At 34.4% G+C, this 21,695-nt stretch overlaps 1 protein-coding gene across 1 annotated transcript in view; it reads left to right on the top strand.

The window, feature by feature from the left end:
- The window catches only part of LOC149067666 (supervillin-like), a 238,023-nt gene that overhangs the window by 18,656 nt on the left and 197,672 nt on the right, over window positions 1–21,695 (top strand). Inside the window, exons 4-6 of the mRNA XM_089252480.1 lie at window positions 10,695–10,908; window positions 12,081–12,182; window positions 20,009–20,198. Of these exons, the coding sequence (XP_089108606.1) occupies window positions 10,695–10,908; window positions 12,081–12,182; window positions 20,009–20,198 (506 nt within the window). The remainder of the gene's footprint in view (window positions 1–10,694; window positions 10,909–12,080; window positions 12,183–20,008; window positions 20,199–21,695) is intronic.

Here is a 21,695-nt window from a genome sequence, read left to right as displayed (position 1 = left end):
AAACCCCACAGTACTCCCCCACCAGTGACTTCAGTCACGATTTATAATGATTAGGGAATCTGACTCTTCTCTGATCGGTGGGTCGGTGGTCGTTTTCACTGACTGAGAGTTTTGTGGTAGCACATCTTCCTGCAGCAAAAATGCTGGCTTTAGTCGGTCTATGGACACCGTTTCATGCTTATCTTTAATCCGTAACACAAAGTATTTGGCCGTTCGCTGCATGACTTGAAACGGGCCATCATAGGTGCACTGAAGCGAAGGCTTCATAGCATCTCTGCGCATAAACACGTGAGTTGACGTCTGTAGTGCTGAATGAATGTGCCTCAAACTGTCTACCTCTGTCAGTGGCGATTCTGCTAGGTACGCCGAATCGGGAAACCCAAGTTGACACAAAAGATCTGGCAACAGTTTCTGTCGAGATATCTGCAACAGACACTACTTCTGGCCAGCGTGTGAATCTATCAATCATCATTATTATGCATCGGTTGCCCTGGCATGGTGGAAGTGGTCCGATGATATCGATGTGTACGTGGTCGAACCTTGTATTCGGCAGCAAGAATGTTCCTGAGTTGCTGACCGTGTGACGCTGCACTTTCATCCGTTGACACTGTATGCATGATGTCACCCATGTTTTACAGTCTTTCTTGACTGACGGCCAAACAAAAGGTTCAGTGATGAGTCATTGCGTTGCTTTCACTCCTGGATGCGAGAGTCTGTGAGTTACCTTGAAGACTTGTAGTCGAAAGGCCTTTGGTATATACGGTCTTGACTCTTCTGTTGGAAATGTCGCGTAAAACTTCCGTTGAAGTTCCAGGTAGAAGCTTCTGAAGCTGCAATGAAGAATTTGTCTGCAACTCGAGCAACTCTGGATCGGTCGTCTGTGCTTGAGCAGTTGCTTCGTAATCGATTTGGCTGGAAAGTTTGATCGCATTTATTTGGGAGAGAGCATCAGCAACCTGATTGTTTATGTGTGTTGTGAATGTGTTATACAGGATACTTATCTGGTGCAGTAATGCGGTTTAGAGCTCTGTAGTCACCCGTGGGTCTCCAGTCAAGTGAACCCTTGGGAACCATGTGTAAAGGGCTGGCCCAATTACTTTTTTGAAGGCCTGCAAATACCCTTATCTAGCACATAATCAAATTTTTGCTTGGCTGTATTCAACTGCGCAGGATTTAATCTGCATGCTTTGGCTGAAATAGGAGGGCCTACGGTTGGTATAAAATGTAACGTGTTATGCTTTACAGTATTTTGAGATGCAGTATTTAACTGTGTGATCTCTTTATACTTGAGATCGGCAAACACAGATTTATTCGAGACTGTTTTTACTGCCTGAATGTCACATAAACCAGCATGACCATGAGACACAAGATTTGTCAAAGGGTCTATTAAGTTGCGTTTTTTAATGTCAACAAGCAAACCGAAATGCTACAAAAAATCAGCACCTATAATAAGTTTGCTGACATCGGCAACAATAAATGGCCACTGCAATATACGGCGTAATCCCAAATCTAAAATGAGCAATTTGACACCATTCATTTTTATACATGTCCCATTCGCAGCTTAGAGATTAAATGTGCTGACAGAAAGAATAGTTTCTTTACTCAAAAATGATGTGGGATAACATGAAATGTTGCTACCTGTATCTACCAAATATTCAGTCTTATTTAACGATCTTTCACATAAAAGCTGTGACTGAAAACCAAATTCCCAGAAGCCGCAGCTACTTCTGAAGGCTTGATTCATCTTTTGGCCCATAGGAACAGGATGAAACGCACTTAGCTGCCTTTTCTCCAAATCAAAAATGGTACCAACAAAGCCAATTTTCTTTTTTTATTTACTGCATTACGATTTCTAGAGCGGTATCGACCTCAATTATTGTTAAATCGACTGTGATTCATTTCAGTCAAATTTTCTACTTGTTTTGTTAATTCATTTACCTGATGTTTGAGATCAACTAGTGTTCCGCTTTCATCACTTTTACCAACAGTCAAATGAGAGGCATTTACGGAAGCAACCGAGAGAGCAGTGCATTCACAAATTTTATCTGCCATCGGTGCCAATTTGTCCAAATTTTCAGATTGAAGGGCCAGGATGGTTTGCACTGTGATCTGCAATCTACGTAACCATACATTTTTCTAAAAATTATCATCAATGTGACCTTCGCTGAGATCTCTCATTTGCCTTAACAACATTGAGGGTTAGCAATCCCCTAACTCAACATCCTCAAGTAATGTTTGAATTTTTTCATGTGAGAAATTTCAAATTCTGAAAGAAAACAGCCTTTTAGGCGAGAATAAGGCAATCTGATGGGGGTTGCAAATTACGTCAGTAATATGTGACAGTGTTTCAGAGTCTAACGAAGCAACTAATGTGTGAATTTTGTTTGCTCAACAGTAATACCAGACACCCTGAAACTGGACTCGAGTTGTACAAAAAGTTTAACATCGTTTGGACAAAAATTTGGTACTTTGGCAGATGCACGACCACATTGTGATTCAACTTTCTCATCTCCTGAATTTCCAGGTTTCGGATCCATCATTATGAGGGTGTAAACTTCAATACCAATATGAATGGAATTACACTGTTAACTCCCCAGAGGATACACGAGAAAGTGAACATAAGAATCTGGCCTATTTTTATTCAGCCATGTGCCAATTAATCTTGCGTCATTCCACACCGAGTCACCACGTTTGGGATGCTGACTGAGTTGGTTTGATAACACATATATATCTGACTCCACTCTAATTATAAGATGACTTGTAAACAATCACAACATTATTTACAAAAATTGACACACACGAAAAAACATCAACATGTTATATACTCTGACACACAACAACTGTATATTTTTTCTTCTTCCAGTCGCTTGGCGCGAATAATCTGTGTAGTCACTTGTAACGCCAAGCGTTGGTGAAACTCCACAACATAATCACTGATTTATTTATTAACTTAATAATTACTTCGTTCATAATGCTTTTATTTACTGCTGAGAGTCAAATTTATTTTTTTTACCTTCTGCAGAAAATCCCCTATGCTTATCATATACACTCGTAAATGTTACACTGAACTCACTTTATGCAGCAATTGTCTTGCAAAAAAATCAATCACTAAAGCAAGAGACACCTGTATGTGATAGACACTCTGTTCACGTGTTGTTGCCTTGCTTTTATGGTCATATATCTGTGACACTTTCATAGCAGTAACAGCTTCACAAATAGTCAAGTAAAATCTGAAATTTCTACTAATCAATGGGTAAGCCCACAGGAATATATTTAGCTCTGTGGGACGTCCTTAATAAAATTGTCTCGGAGAGCTATGATGCACACTTTGAAAGCCACTGTTTTAGGGTCATAGTGACAGTACACTTTCCTTTTTAGTCTTTCTCAATCACATCCAATCACAATGGAATGTTATGTTTTTCAAGGAAAGGATCAAATTTGCTAAAAAGATAGTGTCAATTTGGTATTTCAACAATCAGCAAATCCCAAAAAAGTATACAAAGTATGTCCGTGACTCTATAATTTTTTTACAAAATTTCAGAGCATTCTTAGTAATTCATAGTAATTGTGTTTTCCAGTTCTTTATTTAATTCTGTCATGGAATTTCTTCATTTGTTTCCGATGGTATCTGATAGTTTTAAAAAATCATTGTTCGTAACAAAACTTCGAAATCTTGCTGTCCCAGCTTGAAAAAAATTGTTAAATGAGACCTTTAAAAAATTATTTGGGATTTTACATGAAAAAATTGAATCACATGTTTATATATATGTGCCATAAATGAATAAAAATGACAGTACAACTTAAAAAAAAAATTCTCATGAAAAACCTTTTCTTTTGAAAAACATCCATATTTTTATGGGCATCTTTTCCTCAGCCACCTCATTGGGCATTTCGCCTGTTGTGGCGTTGTATTTGTATTTTTGTTAGTGTCCAATATTTTTCCCATCTGAATATGTCCACTCTGTTAGTCATTTAGGAAGTATATTTTTTATACTAGATTAGATTGATAACTTTTTGGTCCCTTTAAAAGACTTACTTTTAATACTTGATCAAAAGTTTTGGATTTGACTTTAAAGAAATGAGCTAAGATTCATGTTGTCTTTAGTACCAGATTTTTCATTTTTGAATGTCCCATTCTGTTACATCATTATCATAAATAATAATGTACTTTTTTCATCCAGTGGGTGATTATAATTAAAGTTCTCATACTTTGAGTATTTTTCTCATAAACTACTAATTCAAATACAGCAAAATTTTTAGGATATCTTAATAAGATCATGGGAAGAGAGATTTATAAAATAAAATAGTTCAATTTTTGACCACCAGGTTAAAAAGTGGCTCTTTTTATTGCATTTTATATTTTCGCATGGTCCATAGAGTATATATGGGTCATTCCCAAAAAAATGTACAAACTGTTTCCGAGATTTTGTAATTTTTTTTACAAAATTTCAGTCAGCATTCTGGTAGTAATTTTAATTTTTTTCTAGTTTTTTATTTAATTCTCAGTCATGCAGTGTTTCTTAATTAGTTTCAGATGGTATCTAATTTAAAAAAAAAAATCATTATTTGTAGCAAAACATCAAAATCTGGCTGTCCCAGCTTCAAAAAAGTGTTAAACAAAGAGCCTTGGTGCAAACCTGAAATTTTTTTTCAGAAAACTTGGAATCACATTTTATATATGTGCTATAGATGAATAAAACTAACAATAAAATTTTGAGAAATTATTTTTTTTCTTATGAAAAACTGTTTTTTTTTTTGTTAGTGTTCCGAAATTTTTCCCATTTTAAAATGTCCACTCTGTTACGTTCATTTGGGAAATATATTTTTACAGCAGATTAAATATGATAACACTTTTGAGCTCATTGAAAGGTTTACTTTTAATGCTTGATGAACAATTTTGGATTTGACTTTTGCAAAATGACTTAATACTCATTTTATGTCTTTAGTACCAGATTCTTCTCTGTCAGATATCCACTCTGTTACGTCATTATCATAAATAATTAAGATTTTTTTTTCTTCTATATCAGCATCTAGTGATAGCACATGAAGATATGCTTCAAAATATAATAAAAGTTTTCACCAATCATTTAAATTTATAATGAAAAAATAATGATTTAGGCTAATTTGTCCACTCTGTTACGTCTTCCAAAAACTCTACCAACGCAACAGAATGGAAACTATGATTTAAAGTATGATTAAGGTTTTCAAGTATTCAAGGTATATAAGGTTTTCAAAGTATTTAAACTATGATTTAAAGTTTTTTTAGTTAAGAGGTTTTGAAGTTTTAAGTTAAATTTAACAAGTTATCTATTCAATTGAAACCCTTTACCACATTCTCCCCCATCATGTTATTTTTTCAGTTAAATACGAAAGTTAAATAGTACAGATCATCAAAATAACTGCCAGGCACAGATCCAGGGAGATGTGGCATAAGAGGCATTTTAGTATGTATGAATAAAGGTCGTTATATGACAATACATTCTGTATTTTATGGGACAAGGACAATTATTTCCCTATGTTATTTTTGTTTCCTGGCTCTATTCCCCCCCCCCCAAGTCTCACTGGATATACTGTGAATCACTAATGTGAGAGACATAAACGCAAGATTTGTACCAACACATCAAATTACCATTCGATTTCAACAAAATATTTTGAAGTAAAATGAAAATCATCCTGATGATGTAATATTACAGTTGAGCAAGTCCAGCGTCCACTTTGACCACATTTTAAACATTTTACCAGACCAAAATTCAAACTATGAGATGGGGGCATGTGTTTTTAGAATTTGCTAATGGGGTGGAAATTTTTCAAAGGTTATAGAAGAGTTTCTGGGTTGCTGGATGAGAATAGCACTGTACAGTGTGAAGAATGGCAGTGCAAACAAGAAAAAGTAGAAAACAATGGCAAAATGATAGAAGTTACAAAAAAAAAGAGCAGAAATTGTGGAACCTTACAGACTTGATCAATGTTTTTCAAAAAGAAATGAAATTGTTCAAGAAACACATTTTTAACATCCAACAACAATATAGAGCTTACCAAATGGGCATTAGAAACATACAAAAACATGAAGCTGTTCTTCATGTGGATTTCAGCAAAAATTATAATTGCAAATTATCTGAAGAAGTGCAAAGTCATCATTTCGGTGGGTCAAGAAATCAAGTCTGTCTTCATACGTGTGTGCTGTATGTTGCGGAATGTGAGAAGCCAATTTCATTCTGCTCAGTGTCACCAAATTTGGAGCATGGACCTTCATCTATTTGGGCTCATTCGGAACCGATTTTGAAAGTGATGAAAAAGAAGAATATGAAATAAATGTGGTTCACTTTTTTCTGATGGACCTTGTACTCAGTACAAACAGAAACATTTTACTTATTGGACAAATATGTCTCTAAATATTTCAAGTGCAGGGGTGGGAACTCTGCGCCAATTGCGCCGCACTGCGCCAAAACTAATATCTTGCGCCATCCTGCTCCAATAGCGTATTTTCGTATTTTTCTGCGCCAAATAGCGAATTTTGCTTCAGTATGCCCGGAATTTCGGAAAGGACGAAAAAAAATTTTTGCTCCTGCTTGCTACGAAACGATTCTTTCCGAGAAGAGATTGTTTTATTCCACTATGCCTAAACTATTGCCTTAAATTATCGGCCCCTCATCGGGCTTTCCATCGTGAAACCCCGATATTGTCCGTGATCGTCGAACTGAAGATAATTTGCAATGTCTTTCATCGTCAAAGTGCAAATGCGAGTGTTTCCGTTTAAAAAAAAAATCGCCACTGGAAGCAGCAGAAATTACTGTAGTCGATCGTCATTGTGTTAAATCCCGATGTTTCGTGAAAAAAATTTCATTCCGGGAGTAAAAAGCGCATGTCCGCCGAATTACGAATGTTAGTTTAGAAACTTTGGCGAATAACGAGCGTTAAATCGTCAATATCGCCAAATAACGAGTGTCAGGTCGCCAATTTCGCCAAATAACGAGTGTCGGATAGCCAATCTCGCCAGATAATGAGTGCTGAATCGCCAAACATCGTGTTGATTCTTCCGAAATTCAATTCCATTTTGCAACAAAATCTTTCCAAGTATAAAAAAATTGAAAACTTATAAAAATGTTTTAGCTCATTTGAAGTGCTGCTGTTCAAGGCAGCAAATAGTGCCCTCAGTAAGCAAAAATCATCTTAAATAGACAGGTGCAAAAAATTTTATGACAGCCGCTCTTTCAAACAATGTGTCAAAAGCCTAAAACACCAAAAACAAAAATCAAGCTGACGAAAAAATGTTTGATATCAAAAGACAGTGCAGTTTTATTTTGAAAAGGGTTGAGGGTTAACAAAAATATTCTTGTTAATTTCACTGTTCTAATCCATAAATATCTGCTCCGAATCCCATATTTTGCTGCTCCAAAACTGCTTCGAATCCCATATTTTGCTGCTCCAAATCCTGAATTTTGCTGCTCCAAATCCTGAATCTTGCTGCTCCAAAGTGGACTTAGTCACTTCCCACCCCTGCAAGTGGTGTACTTGGAATTTTTTTGAAGCAAACCATGGCAAAGGAGCAGTTGATGGTGTTGGTGCTGTATTGAAAAGGACAGTCAATAGATTGACTGCATGTGAGAATGACATATCAGATGCCACTCAGTTTTTCACAGTTCTCAAAGATGCAACCAATGTAAAATTGTAGAAAATCAAAGGTATAAAAAAAATTATCCCAAATGATATACCTGTGCTGAAAGGCACTACGGCAGTCCACCAAATAGTAGCAACTGGCAATGGATTGCTGCAATACAAAGATGTTTCTTGCTTTTGTGAAAGAAATGCTAATCTCTGTGAATGCTACAAAAAGAAAACTTACTCTTGCCAAAGAAGTATAAAATTGGAAGTTCCACACAACACAGATTTCAGAGTTTGAATCTGTGGAAAATGACATTTAAGAAAATAGTGAAAACTATGCTATCGACTCCAAAGGAAACAGCAATGAAGAAATGTCAACTGGTCTAATTAAAGCAGGTGTTCATGTGCTCATTAAATTTGATTCTGGTGGCGTATATAAATCTACATACAGATACATTGTTGTAGCCCAAAATGACATAGGGAGGTCAAAGTTATATGCCTCAAAACTATGAATGATGCTAGGAAGCTGTTCAGAGCTGATGACAAAGTTATCTCTTACATCCACTTTGACCAGATTTTAAAAATTTTGCCAGAGCCAAAATTCAAACCACGAGGGGGGGCGCGTGTTTGAATTTCTTTATAGTGTGGATGTTTTCAGCTGTCAAAGAGGAGTCTCTGGGATACCGTTCATATTGTCTATATAATTGTTGAAAAAAATAAAAGTGTATTTAGAATAATTGTGATTGCTTACTCTAAGTTAAACATTTCTGTCCACTCTGTTACGGGAAGCATTTTTGCAGTTCACAGGCAAAAAAATTAAAAACACTTCAAACTAAGATGTTAAATTATAAGTTACCAACCGATTGTCTGCCAGAAGTAAAAAAATTTAATTTTAAGTTGTTGAAAAATGTAAAAAATAAACTTTTCTATGTGATATTTCGAAAAAATCATGAAAAACTATCAAAACGACAGAAAAAAAGTCAAAATTTTTTAAACTACTTTTTTTTCAGCCTATGTGTAAGACATACGCTGATTTCATTATGTTAAGGGGTAAAAACAGCAGAAATAATACTATTTATTTTTTTACAGCAATATTTGTTTTCGTAACAGAGTGGGCAAAATCTCTCATTTTCAGTCTAGTATCCTTTTCCTCCGGACTTGAATATCTGTGACTTCTATAGTCCGTTTCAGGTTAACTTTGCAGTGAAGGGGAAGCTACGAGGGAACCGCATCACTCGTTGCTATGGGAACGGAAGCCTGTTAACCAATGTATCGATGCGCGGCCTCGGTAAGGTATGGCCGATTCTCGCCAATCTCACTGAGAAAAATATTTTTTACGTGTAACGTAATTGCGCAGTTAAATTAGTAATAATTATAGAATTAAAAGAAAACCGTTGCCGATACTTTCAGAAATTAAAGTGAGGTTTTTGAAATAATTTGTTTTCTGATTAGAAAGTGTTTTAAAATTTAGAAAAAACAATTATCTTCTATCAGCGTGTCACTTGCTCTTCATTGATGGGCCGTAAGTAACACTAAAAATTTCAAAAAACTGTCATATGTTTTTGCAATGTTTCCCTTCCCTGAGCTGAAATTTATTTACAAAAAAAAATCCAAACAATATTATGAAAGCAACGTATAATTTTAAAATACTGTATATTAACCATGGCTCTCAAAAACTTGGGGATTTTTAATTTTTTCTTCAATTTAAATGGAAAAAATTAACGTTAAATAAAATTGAGAAGAAGCAGATTAACTCTGTTTTCACGTGTAAATGCAGGAATAGCACCAAATAATAATAATGATACGGAAAAGTTTAGAATTTTTCTACTCACTTTTCTTGCCGAAATTTTCATCGCTCGACCGAACCGTCCCTTCCCCGAACGGTATACGTCGATGCCACTTGTTTTCACGACAGCTTTAGTCTTTTGTTACGGTTGATGTGGTGCTCATGGTTATTACGGATGATTCTTATCGAGTTTTGTTTACAGCGAGTATTCAAAAACCAAAAATACAGTATTCAGGAATGGAAGAGCAGAGAACTTTAGCTTGGCTATCTCTGGTGAAAATAAAGACGCAACTGTCACATAAAAGATGAAACCCCAGACCACTGTGGACCCCCCCCCCTTCCCATTTATTTTATCTGAAGAGATACTAAAGGCAAGGGGCAACGGGAGAAACATGTGGGTGGAAGATGGCGTCCGTTCGTGTGAGTGGAAGTCGCGACTCTGTCAACACTCTCCGTGATCGGAAACTAAAACTATCCCATAAACATGGCAAAAAATAAATAATTAAAGAAAAAGGAAAACCTAAACAAAACTTCTGCACCCATAAACAGCCTCTCACAATAGTATCGGCAATCTCGTAGAAGAGAAACACTTCTTGTAATCTATGAGTGAATATCTGAACTCACTGAGCCTATTTTTGAGAGAAAATAAAACTGATTGAATATTCGTTTTTATGTAAGCCTATAACTGTATGTAAAACAATGAAAAATTGTATCGTTATGGAAAATTCAACCAAATAACGAAAAAAATATATGTATACAGTATACAATTGTGTAATGGAAAAAACACGAGTGATATTGGCGGGGAAAATTTCTAGGATATCGCGCCAGAGTGTCGTTGCCGTTGCTATGGATTTTTGATAATGGTAACCAATATTTTTTACAATTTAAAAATTTTAAACAAATAAACATCGGTTCAAAACGATGTTTTTCCAGTACTTTTTTCAAAATCATAGAAAAAATCGAAATATTCTGTATAAAGGTTCATCTTAAACCTCCGATGTATGAGAACTATATTTTGCGGCGAAGGAATACACTCTCTACCTTTCTCTTCACTGCAAAGTTAACCTGAAACAGACTATAACTGTGAGGATTTTTGAAAGATCAAGTCCATAATAGAGGAAGCATGTAGAGACTCTGCCTGAATTGGGAGCAGACAAAACATGTCATTTCCATAAATAGAAGTATACCTCTAAGATTAATAGTTTAAAAATCAGCTATATTGGATAACGATAAGAGTGAACACCTTATATGTAGATGTATAATTTTTTCCCCCATTTAGTAATTTATCAATACATGTCTCTTTCAGAAACATCCACCAGAACGCCCTCATAGCTTGCTTGAGCGAATTATGAAACTTGGCGAAGCTCAAGATCATTGGCGCAGTAGAGTTGTAGAAAAAGATGCTAGCAAATTCACAGTTGCAGGAAAAATGGGTCAAATGCAATATTCTCCATATGAAAGCCCAATTCTCAATAGAAAACGATTCACTCCAAAACCATTGAAAATTAGAAGCAAAACCAGTTTGTATTAACTTCATCTAACTCTGATTGTATTTTTTTGTTGATATTTATATGCTATTATCATTACTTAGCTCATAAAGATTATTATAGAATTCAGCTTTTTTTCATCTTGCTACACACATTCAACATATTTTTTTCTTTAATAAAGTTTATAGAAAATAATTATCAGTTCCCATATCTCTCAACTTATAATATATTTTGTAACCAAAATGTTTTTTTTATATATTGTAAAAGGCAGATTTTACAGATTCAACTGTACTGTAATATAAGTGATTTGTGAAAAATAGTATATATAATCTCCTTCCCTCTCTCACTCACTCACAAATGTTTAAATTTTAAATTGTTGCTAACTAATCTTCATTAATCATGCTTCATTAAACAATCTGTATTTTTACTTTGTTTTTAATCAATTTAGCTAAATAGCTTCATAATTATGCATTAATTTGGCTAAATTGCTTCTTGGAAAAAACTGGAGAAAAATATTATATAAAATTAGTTAAATACATTAATATTAACATTTTTATAATTAATAATAATTAAGAGAGATTTTCAAATACAAAATAATTCTTTGTGTAAAGCTATAAAATAATTAAATTGCAAAGTGGGGTTTTTTTTACAATTTAAGAAATATTTATGAATTAACATGAGAAAAGTGATAATTGCATTAATAAACATTTTATTTTAGGTAATTATTTGAAGGCTGCATGTGTGTGTGATTTTTTAGAAATATGTAGCAAAAAGTTAAATCTCTCTGTAGTTAAATCTCTCTTTGTTCACGGATTGGGAAAAAATTGTCCCCAAAAGAGGGGTGACCATTAAGCAGTGGTTTCAATGTAATTTTTTTTCCATGTAAATGCTATTTAAACCAAAAAACTGGGTTTTTTTATCTACCCTGACTGGCCGCTGTGATCTATTCCTATTAGAATCAGCAGAAATCTGACATGGCTTGATGCTGAAGGGTTATTTTTATTTGGATCTTATACAAGTACACTTTGATGCAGCAGTTACATTAATGTAAATAATGTAAATTTTCTACTGCTAATTTTGCCAGTTTAGAGATCTTGAAGCATGTTCATTTCATTTCACAGATCTGTAAGACATAATGCTGGTGTGAATAGTTATTTGAAATATTCATGAATGACCAATGAAAGATTTTCCTTATATTATTTCAGCTAATATTGAACAACTTTCAAGTTACAGCACAGAAAATTTGTGTTTATCTCCATGTTCTCCATCACCTCTGAGTAAAAGTCAACCATCACTTCTTGCAAGCTGTAAGTATTTAGGTGACAGTGTTATTTGTTATTCATTGTTTCCTTCTCTCTTTTGTCACCTGTCTGTTTATGAAATAAATATTTTTGGTTGATTTTATTTCATATTCAAACTAAAATTCTGTTGTTATTTTAGTACATAAGTACCTAGGCCCATAACTAGGTTGGGGGGGGGGGGCAAACCCCTTATTTTTCTGGATAACCCTTTCAAGATGACCCCAAGCAAAAGTCTACCCTGGGGCCCCTGAGAAGGGGTACCACGGCCCTGTACATAAATGTATTGTTTCTATTGTCTTTTATTATTATTATTTACATGCTAACAGTTTTGTCCAAAAAAGGTTTTTAAATTTATAGTCATTGAGATGGAGGCAAAATATTCATAAAGTTGAAAAGAAATGATAGGCTTACATGGCTGGAGTTTAATAATCTATCAACTTTTTGAGTTGCTGTGCCATGGTCAAGTGGTTTATACATTATATATTTGAACCCGTTGTAAATATATTTTTCTTGATGTTATAGGAAAAAAAAGGGGTTGAATTAACAAATTTAGCACTCGTGCAAATAGGCAAGTTTATACTTATAATTTAACATTATTTTCAAGCATCAAATAGGGCCAGTCTTTTTAATAATAACTTGACAATGTTTGAAAAAATAACCCTTCCACCTCAAAACTTCACCAAGAGCATTAATTTTTAAAAAAAATGAATTTCTGTTGATTTTATCCAAAAAAATATACATTGAATAACACAAGAAAATCGAGACCAATTCAGTTATATAATATCCTTTATTTTTCCTTAAAACAGACATATGCAATAATCACTATATTTTCAGCCATTCATAAAAAAGTATATATATAAGAAACTTTTCATGTGATATGTATTTTATTAAAGGGAAGAAACAACAAATATACTTGGCTTTTCTCCATATAATTTTCAAATGATAGAATTGTAGAAGTGTTAAACTATGGATTGGATATAGATGATTCTCATTCATACACAAATTGCATAACATTCTATGCTAAGATGTGATTCAAGCAGTAAAAATCTATTTACAAAAATAGTAATTTTTTTGAAAATGTCACCAGCTTCTTACAAATACAACATCACAACAGGCAAAATGCCCAATGAGGTGGCTGAGAAAAAGATGCCCATTACAAATATGGATGTCATATATTTCAAAAATACAGCAACCCAATTAAAAATGCAATTACGAACAATGTATATACATGATAAATATTATACAATGCCTATAAAGAATACTTATGGGTGTCTTATTCTAAGTATGGGATAACTTCTCAATTTACACCAACATGTTTATCGTATTTATGTTTAAACGTGTCAGTTGTGTTAGAATTTACTACCCCCGGGGTAAGCTATTCCATTTATTAACAGCCCTATTGGAGAAAAATTCCCTGCGACACTAACCTCACATTGTTCCTTACCAATCCGATACTGGTATCCCTTTGTAAAAGCAGTCAATTGATGGTGTACAAATAGTAATAGTTGGTGATAAATAGTAAACAATTCGTCTTTCCATAAAATTGTTTTACTATTTATAACTTTCCTTTTTAAAGGTACATTTTTATTAGAAAGTTCTTTAGAAATACGTTAGCAAAAGTCCACAAAATTTTTTTTATCACATTCTGAAACTTACCTCAAAGAAATATTCTTAGTACCTGTCTATATTTCCCAAACCTGGTTTTTGAATCAGTATTTGTATATATTTTCCAGTGCATGCAAAAACCAATTCATCAACACAGTATTTTGTAATTTCTAAAGAACCCAAAATTATTTATAATAACGCATTGTGGGTCTATTTTGAAAAAAAAAATGCACCTTCTGTATACATCATTGACAAACATAGATTAATTTTGAGAATTTTATTATAAAGCAGCGTGTGATCTGTGTTCAAAGATGAGCAAAATATAAACCTGATAAAATTTATAGGCAGGGGCAAAATTCTATCGAATATTTTTTACTACACACATTGATATACAATAAATAATCAATATATATTGAATATTTTAAGTTGTTTTATGTTGGAGTTGCTAATTTTAATCTCTTCAACACAAAACTTATTACCACTTCATTTTCTCACTCTTTACAGAAAGATCATTCAAATGATTAATGCAGTAAATACATGTGGGCGGGTAGCCGCGAAAGTACTGCAATTTCCTATACAGTCAATCCTGCTTATAACGTTCCTGCTTAGAACGTTTTCCCGCTTAGTAAGACTAATTTTCATAAATTTAACTTTTTCCCTGTATTTAATAATGTTAACTTTTCCCGGATATAATATTTAAATTTTTTGCCATTCCTGCGCTTACAACATTCGGAAAATTCACATTGGGCTTTCTCCCTCTCTTTAAATCAGCGTACTTTTTTCACATTTTTTTCATGTGAAGAAATGAAAATGGTGATTATGTGTGTGCTAGCAATGAACATTTTTTTTCATGTTCTTTCACTTTGTCCAACAATAGTATGCAGATCATAATTGCCCTTACCACTGTTCAAATACTCATGGTAAGTTTAAGGGATAATAAACTAAGATAATAACCAGTCACGAAACACCAGTTGTAACGTTTGCATAAGCAATTAAAGGACTGGAAACTTTTCAATATTTTGTTTAAAGGCAAGGAAATGTGATGTCATCCAGGTTTTATGGAAACTTCACTGTTATAAAAGAAAACTGTTATAGTTTGACTGATTGTAACAAATAATTGCTTTTTATTAAATCACTATATGTACCTTAATGTTTGTTAAATTAAAAATGACATAAAAAAGCTATGGTCGGTGAAAAACTATGTCTTATAATTCCTATAAACATTTCCCGCTTATAATGTTTTTTAGTTGCAGTTTTTAAAAAACATTATAAGCAGGATCGACTGTATATAACTCACAGGAGAAAACCTTCAGAAATTGAAAAATGCTATATAATAGCCCATGGTTAATAAAACTTTTATACCAATATAGTACATTACTTACTTTGTACTTAAAACTAGTGGGACTACTTTTCAAGGTCACAACATTGCACGATCATGACAGACGGTGAGGAGGAGAGAAAAAAATTTGGTACAGAGGTTTTTCCCTCAGTAATTTTTTTCTTATAACTTGGAAAGTGTATGCATCCCACGGGACGTATGAACAAAATTTTTATGAGTCCTGTCCAAAAATTCTCAGTATTTGTCATGCTACAGTGCGTCAGTGGCATTTCTGCCTGTAATAGAGTAATGAAATACAGTGAGACCCTTCTTTTGAAGATGGCACCGAAAAAAAGCAGTTCGTCCATAAAAAGGGGTGACCATAAAAAAATTAGGTTTCCCATTGAGAAATAACCCTTTGAAATAATTATTCATTTGAAATAAATGCAATTTTAACAATGTAAGTTAGAGAACATTGTGTTGGAATCTGTAATACATGCTTATGTATCATATAATACCGGGTGTTTCAAAAAGAATCACCCGATTTGAAATGCGTATATTATGAAAAATATTGAACACACACACATATACACAATCCAGAGAATAGGAATCTTAACTACATCGCCAAACTTCATGATGAAATTTCCTACACGTGTAAGCATAAGAGGGTTGTCATATTAGGGGATTTCAATTATCCATTATTATTGTATTGATTGGAAGAACCTCTTAGCTAGAGATAAATATAAAAGAGACTTTCTTAAGAGAGAGTTGGTACTCGATAATTTTTTGTATCAGCATGTATCAGAAGCTACTAGGGTACTGCTATTTTGGATTCAGTTCTCACTAGTGCCAGTGACTTTGTTGAACATGTTTCAGTGGGGACAAGTTTTCTTCCAGTGGTTCATGTTAGTTTTCTCTAACTTTTCTTCGGGTAAAGTTGATAACAAAAGAGTGGTTCCTTGTTTTCGGAGAACTAACTTTGATGTTTTGAGAGAAAGGTTAATGGAAGATCTCAAAGAGACTGGTTGGAATCAGTTGAGGTGGTAGGTCAATGGGAAGAATTTAGTATGAAGCTGTTTTCTGTTTTGCACGACGTCATATCCTTTGTTCGAAAATGTGTGTTTGTACATCGCACCTCCTATAGTTGAGGGATAGCATTGCATAACCATTATCTTGAAAAGAAAAGAGCATTAAGAAAGTATTGCACCGTCGCCACAGTGGTGGTCAGCTGAAATTGGTTTTCTGTGTTTCCCAACTTCAAGGTGTGAATGCAAGCCAATCTCTCCATTAAAAAGTCTCGCTTCAGAGAGCAACAGGCCTACAGTGATAAAATCTTCAAACATTACACTTCACTCATAGTGCAAAAAATGTGATAGATGGAAGCATTATAACAAGCATTATGCAGAAACAAGCTTCACGTTGGGTTCATGACACAGACATGCACATCCCAACTTGTACCAATTCGTTAGAAATTCTGCAGAGGAATATGGATGAGGGACATGTGTGGTTTAGTAGTAGTAGTAGAGAGTAATACATTAGCTCTGACCCACAATCATTTTTTAGATTTGTCAATAATGGATGTAAGAGGACAGTTGGCCCCCTCTTGATAAGAGGGTCTAGGGTAGAGAGCAATGTAGGCATGTCTAGTGCTTTCAGTGACTTTTTTTGCATCAGTTTTTAATAGAGAAAATGATATTCAATGTACAGGTGTTGCCTGGGGTAATAAAATCCTCAAAGATATTCAAGTGGAAGATGTGAAGGTCCTAAATCTTCTAAGAAATGTATGTGCAAGCAAAGCACCAGGACCAGATGATATCCTTCCCAGGGTCCTCAGGGAATGTGCTAATGAATTGTTGGGACCTGTTGCACAGATTTACAGGAGTAGTGTTGCTGAGGGTATCGTCCCAAGGGACTGGAAGCTTGCTAATCTTGTTCCAATATTTAAAAAGGGTAGTAGAGAAGCTGTGTCCAATTATTGTCCAGTGATTTTAATGAGCTGCTTCTGAAAAAGTTGGGAAATTATTGTCAATAGGCAACTGGGGAAGTAGATAGACAAGAATAATGTATTGTCAGATAATCAGCATGGGTTCAGGAAGGGGAAGTCATGTGTAACTCACCTCCTTTGCTTCTATGATCATGAGAGTAAGGCTTTGGGCAAGTGCAAAAATGTAGATGAGTTTTACCTTGATTTCCAGAAGGCATTATATTAGGTCCAACATGGTAAAAACATGAGCTGCTTTTGTTTTCGGAACATTGTTCAGTGGTGATCAAAAAATAGAATGCTCTGTTGCATTTTCAAAAAGATCTCTTCGCGTTCTCCAAAAGTCTTTCTTCTGCTTTTCCGAAGCTTGGTTCGTCGTGTGCTGTAAGGTTTTGGAGACCATACCTTCAGAGAGATATAGACTTGGTTGAAGGGGCGCAGTTCCACATATCCCTGTTGGCGCACAGGGCTCGAGTTATGAAGAGAGACTTCATTTTTGAATATGTTTACACTGGATGAACGCGGGTGTTGGGGAGATATGATTGAAGTGCTCAAAATTTTCAATGAGATGGGTAGGATATACCATGAATTATTAATACGCTGTCATTCAACTGCTTTTATCAGGGGACACCAGTATCAGTTGGTAAGGGGCAATTTTAGGTTTTGGTGTCACAGGGAATTTTTTCTATAATAGGGTTAATAAATGGAATAGCTTAACCCTAGGGGTAGTAAATGCCAATGCTGTAGTGAGGGGAGGACTTGGAGGTCTGGTCCCCCCCCCCCCCCCGAAATGTGAAAAATTGACTGAAAAAGGGGAAAAGGTGGCAAAATCTATTGTTCAACCACTTTCATTCCCCTGCCCCCTGGAATGCAAGTGGTTCTTCTCTGTACGAAATTTCTAGCTATGAGCCTGGTAAATGCTAACACAATTGATGCATTTAAAAAGAATAAGATAAACATGTTCTGGTAAATCGAGAAACTATCCATACTTAGAATAAAACAACCATAAATATATTTTACGGCTTTGTATACTATTTTATCATGTATGTATAGTTTTTGTTTTCATAATTTCATTTTTAATTGGGGGTGCCATATTTTAGAAATATATGACATCCATATTTGCTATGGGTCTATAGCTTATTATTATATGCTGAAAAAATATTTTTAAAAAACCCACCAGGGAAGGAGTGATCAGAGGGGACATTTATGTCTCATTGGTGTTTTTAGTGAGATACCAATTTCCAGTGGTATTGTAATAATGATTAAAATGCATTGAACAACTAAGTTATTTTATTCCAATCAATCTTGCGAAATATATTAATTTAAAAATAAAATGTCCATGGGACGTGTCCCATTGGTAGTGAAAGGGTTACATTTCATTTTACTCAATTAACATTGAATATACATTTAGATGTCATTCACAGTATCTTTATCAATACATGACATCTATATTTGTTATGGGCATCTTTTTTCAATCACCTCATTGGGCTGTTGTGGCCTTGTATTTGTATTCATTTTTTAGTCATTAATTAAATTGAGTTATTATTTCTTTAACGCTGAGATATTTCTTCTCAAAATGGATCCATCTAAGTTTTGATGACTTGGACATTTTAGACAGAAACAGCCCATCTCAGATCCGTCTTTTTAGTTTCCACCTATGACGAGAACTTTCATCTTCTTCCCTGCTGTTCACAAAAGTCTCCAAAACATACCCATATTTCCTACAGTTCCAATTCTTCCAATCCATTTATTCAATCAGAAAACTAAGTACAGAAACAGGCGCAGGTCATGGATGTCAGAGAAATAAAACATACCAATGTAATAGGTCATAGGACCACTCACTGTAGCTGCTCAAAGTGGTGTCGGAGGCTACTGTTGCACAACTGACACCAGCGAATAAAGGAATGGTGCACCTGCTCGCAGAGGCCTGGTATCAAGTTAATCTTGTCAGCAGAAAGCAGTTCTTCCACTGGTGTGCGGTAGACTAATTATTTCACATTGCCCAGAAGTAGTCCAGGGAGCATGCAGACCATGCCACAGGTCCACTATGGCCAATCCACCACCCTGGTTATGTTGCTGCTTGCTTGGCGATTCTCCCATTGCCAACATTTTTCCAACTAAATAATTGTGTTTTGTCCCAAGGTTCCATTGCAAGAAGTTATTTGTATTAATGTGTAACAATCACCCCCCCCCTCCCCCTAGAAGTTTGTCAGTGGAGTTCTGGACCATCCTGCATAGTCGTAATATAATAGTGAAGAGTAACATTATCTCTATAAGTTTCTATCTGGTGGTCAATGTTATCATGAGTTGTTAGCCAAGTCATGCCAGACTGTCTATTGTACTCTTTTCCTTTCAGCATATATATGCTCCAAGGAAGGAAAGGCTTCTGCAGCATATTGGTTAGCCTACTCATAGTAGATTGCAAGGGGATGGTGGTTCTATTGCCTTAGAAGCCTGTAAATTTTGTTTTCAAAAATTTATCGTCCCATTGTATGCATTTCTACACTTTGCAGAATTGATAATGTTTTAAAATGACAAATTTCTTTACCCAGGGCCACAAATGGATGTTTGATCAGCCGGGGCAAGCACACATTTTGGTGCTCCCTTGCGATGTTGAAGCATAGGTTAGAGGGGGAAATTTGGACCTCCTCTGATCCCCCTATAATTGCAGTCTTGTCTATATTTATAAAATTAATTTATGAATTAATTTGAGCTTGCAAAGGACATTTCCAGCTTTTTTGAATGGTTCACAGACACTGAAATGAAGATAATAAAGGGAATGTAAACAAATTAGGATAAAAGAAATGAGAAGAAACAAAAAATGGTTACATGATACTTAGGATAACAAAATAAAAAAAATTAAAGAATAACTCTTGTATGATTCTTAACACATTTTCAAATGTCTATTGTCTTTTTTTTCTCTTTCAGCCAGTTCTCTGGATCTTGATAAGACAGATCAAAAACAAAGGATCACAAATGTGTCTGTTCCAAAAGTTGATGATGAAAGTTTTGTCTCATTCTTCAGATCTTTCAAATGTGTAAAAGATAGGATTGTTGAAGATGGCAAGAGAATCCAAGATGAATTATTTGAGTTTATCACTTCAGAAGCTCATGAATTGTAAGCATTTAAATATACATCATTTAAGACCAAATGCATCATGAATTAGCATCAAATAATAGATTTCCTCCATGAACAAGAGTTTATATTCACTAATGCTTTGAAACTAGAAATTTTCAAAACATCCTTGAGAACAGTTGTCATAATTTCACAAAATACCTTCTTTACAAGTTTCATTACCTTCTCACAAGTTTGGGCCCTTAGCAAATATGAATTTTTGGGCCTTTTATAAAAAGTGGTCTTTGAGGAAGAAGTGTGTGTGGGGGGGGGGATGTGTGGACCCCTTGTTGCATACGTTGTCTATCATAGGGATGTCCATTGGTTGAGCAGAGAAAAAGTTCTTTAAAGGGTCTTCAACTTAAAAAAAGTGGAGTACAGCAGTTCATACAAACCAAAGGGAAGCTGATTGTAGAATTACGATGATCGGAAAAGAATGACTGACTTTGCTTTTGTGACTGCCATCTTGTTGCATATGAATGATCTGAATACACGGCTGTGCAAAGATCAACTTGTGCACACTATGTTTGATTATGTCAAAGCTTTTGTGGCCAAGCTGAAACTTTGAGAGGCGCAACTCAAAATGAAAAATCTTACTCATTTTCAGCTTCTCACCAAGCCCAGTTGTTCGTCTCTTGACAAATATGCCACCAAATTAGCCCTATTGCAAAGTGAATTCGAAGAAAGATTCTGTGACTTTTGTCAAACAATGTAGTTTTGTATTGTCTTTTCTGTCAATCAGGGTTTGTCTATATATATCATGATATATATATTTATTTTCAAAATATCATGATATCTGATATTTTCAATATTTATTTTCAAAATATCATGATATCTGATATTTTCAATATTTCCAATCAAAATACACATTAAATGTATCAATATGTATAATTGTATGACATTTCCATGATTTAAATATCAATGAATTTACACATTAATTCTTTGAATTTTTTCAATCAAAATTTGGTAAATCAGTAAATAAATAGATTTGTTTAAAAATAGATGTATTCAATCTGGAATGGTTTAATATTTTCATTCTCGTATTTTCATTAGAAAATGCCTCTTGATATTTTCAGTCAAGAAGGGTTTGATACTTTCAGCTGAGAAGGGTTTGATATATTCATTTGACACGGGTTTGATATTGTCTTTTGACAAGGGTTTGATATATTCATTCGACGCGGGTTTGATATTGTCTTTTGACAAGGGTTTGATATTTTCATTTGAGAATGCATTGATATTTTCATTTGAGAATGCATTGATATTTTCATTTGAGAATGCATTGATATTTTCATTTGAGAATGCATTGATATTTTCATTTGAGAATGCATTGATATTTTCATTTGAGAATGCATTGATATTTTCATTTGAGAATGCATTGATATTTTCATTTGAGAATGCATTGATATTTTCATTTGAGAATGCATTGATATTTTCATTTGAGAATGCATTGATATTTTCATTTGAGAATGCATTGATATTTTCATTTGAGAATGCATTGAT

This window comes from Pholcus phalangioides, unplaced genomic scaffold (assembly GCF_987345545.1).
Source record: "Pholcus phalangioides strain wild (caught in Gottingen) unplaced genomic scaffold, Ppha-v1.0 ptg000029l_1, whole genome shotgun sequence".
Lineage (NCBI taxonomy): Eukaryota > Metazoa > Arthropoda > Arachnida > Araneae > Pholcidae > Pholcus > Pholcus phalangioides.
The sequence above is the reverse complement of the archived record's forward strand: the minus strand, read 5'-3'. Positions and strand labels throughout refer to the sequence as shown.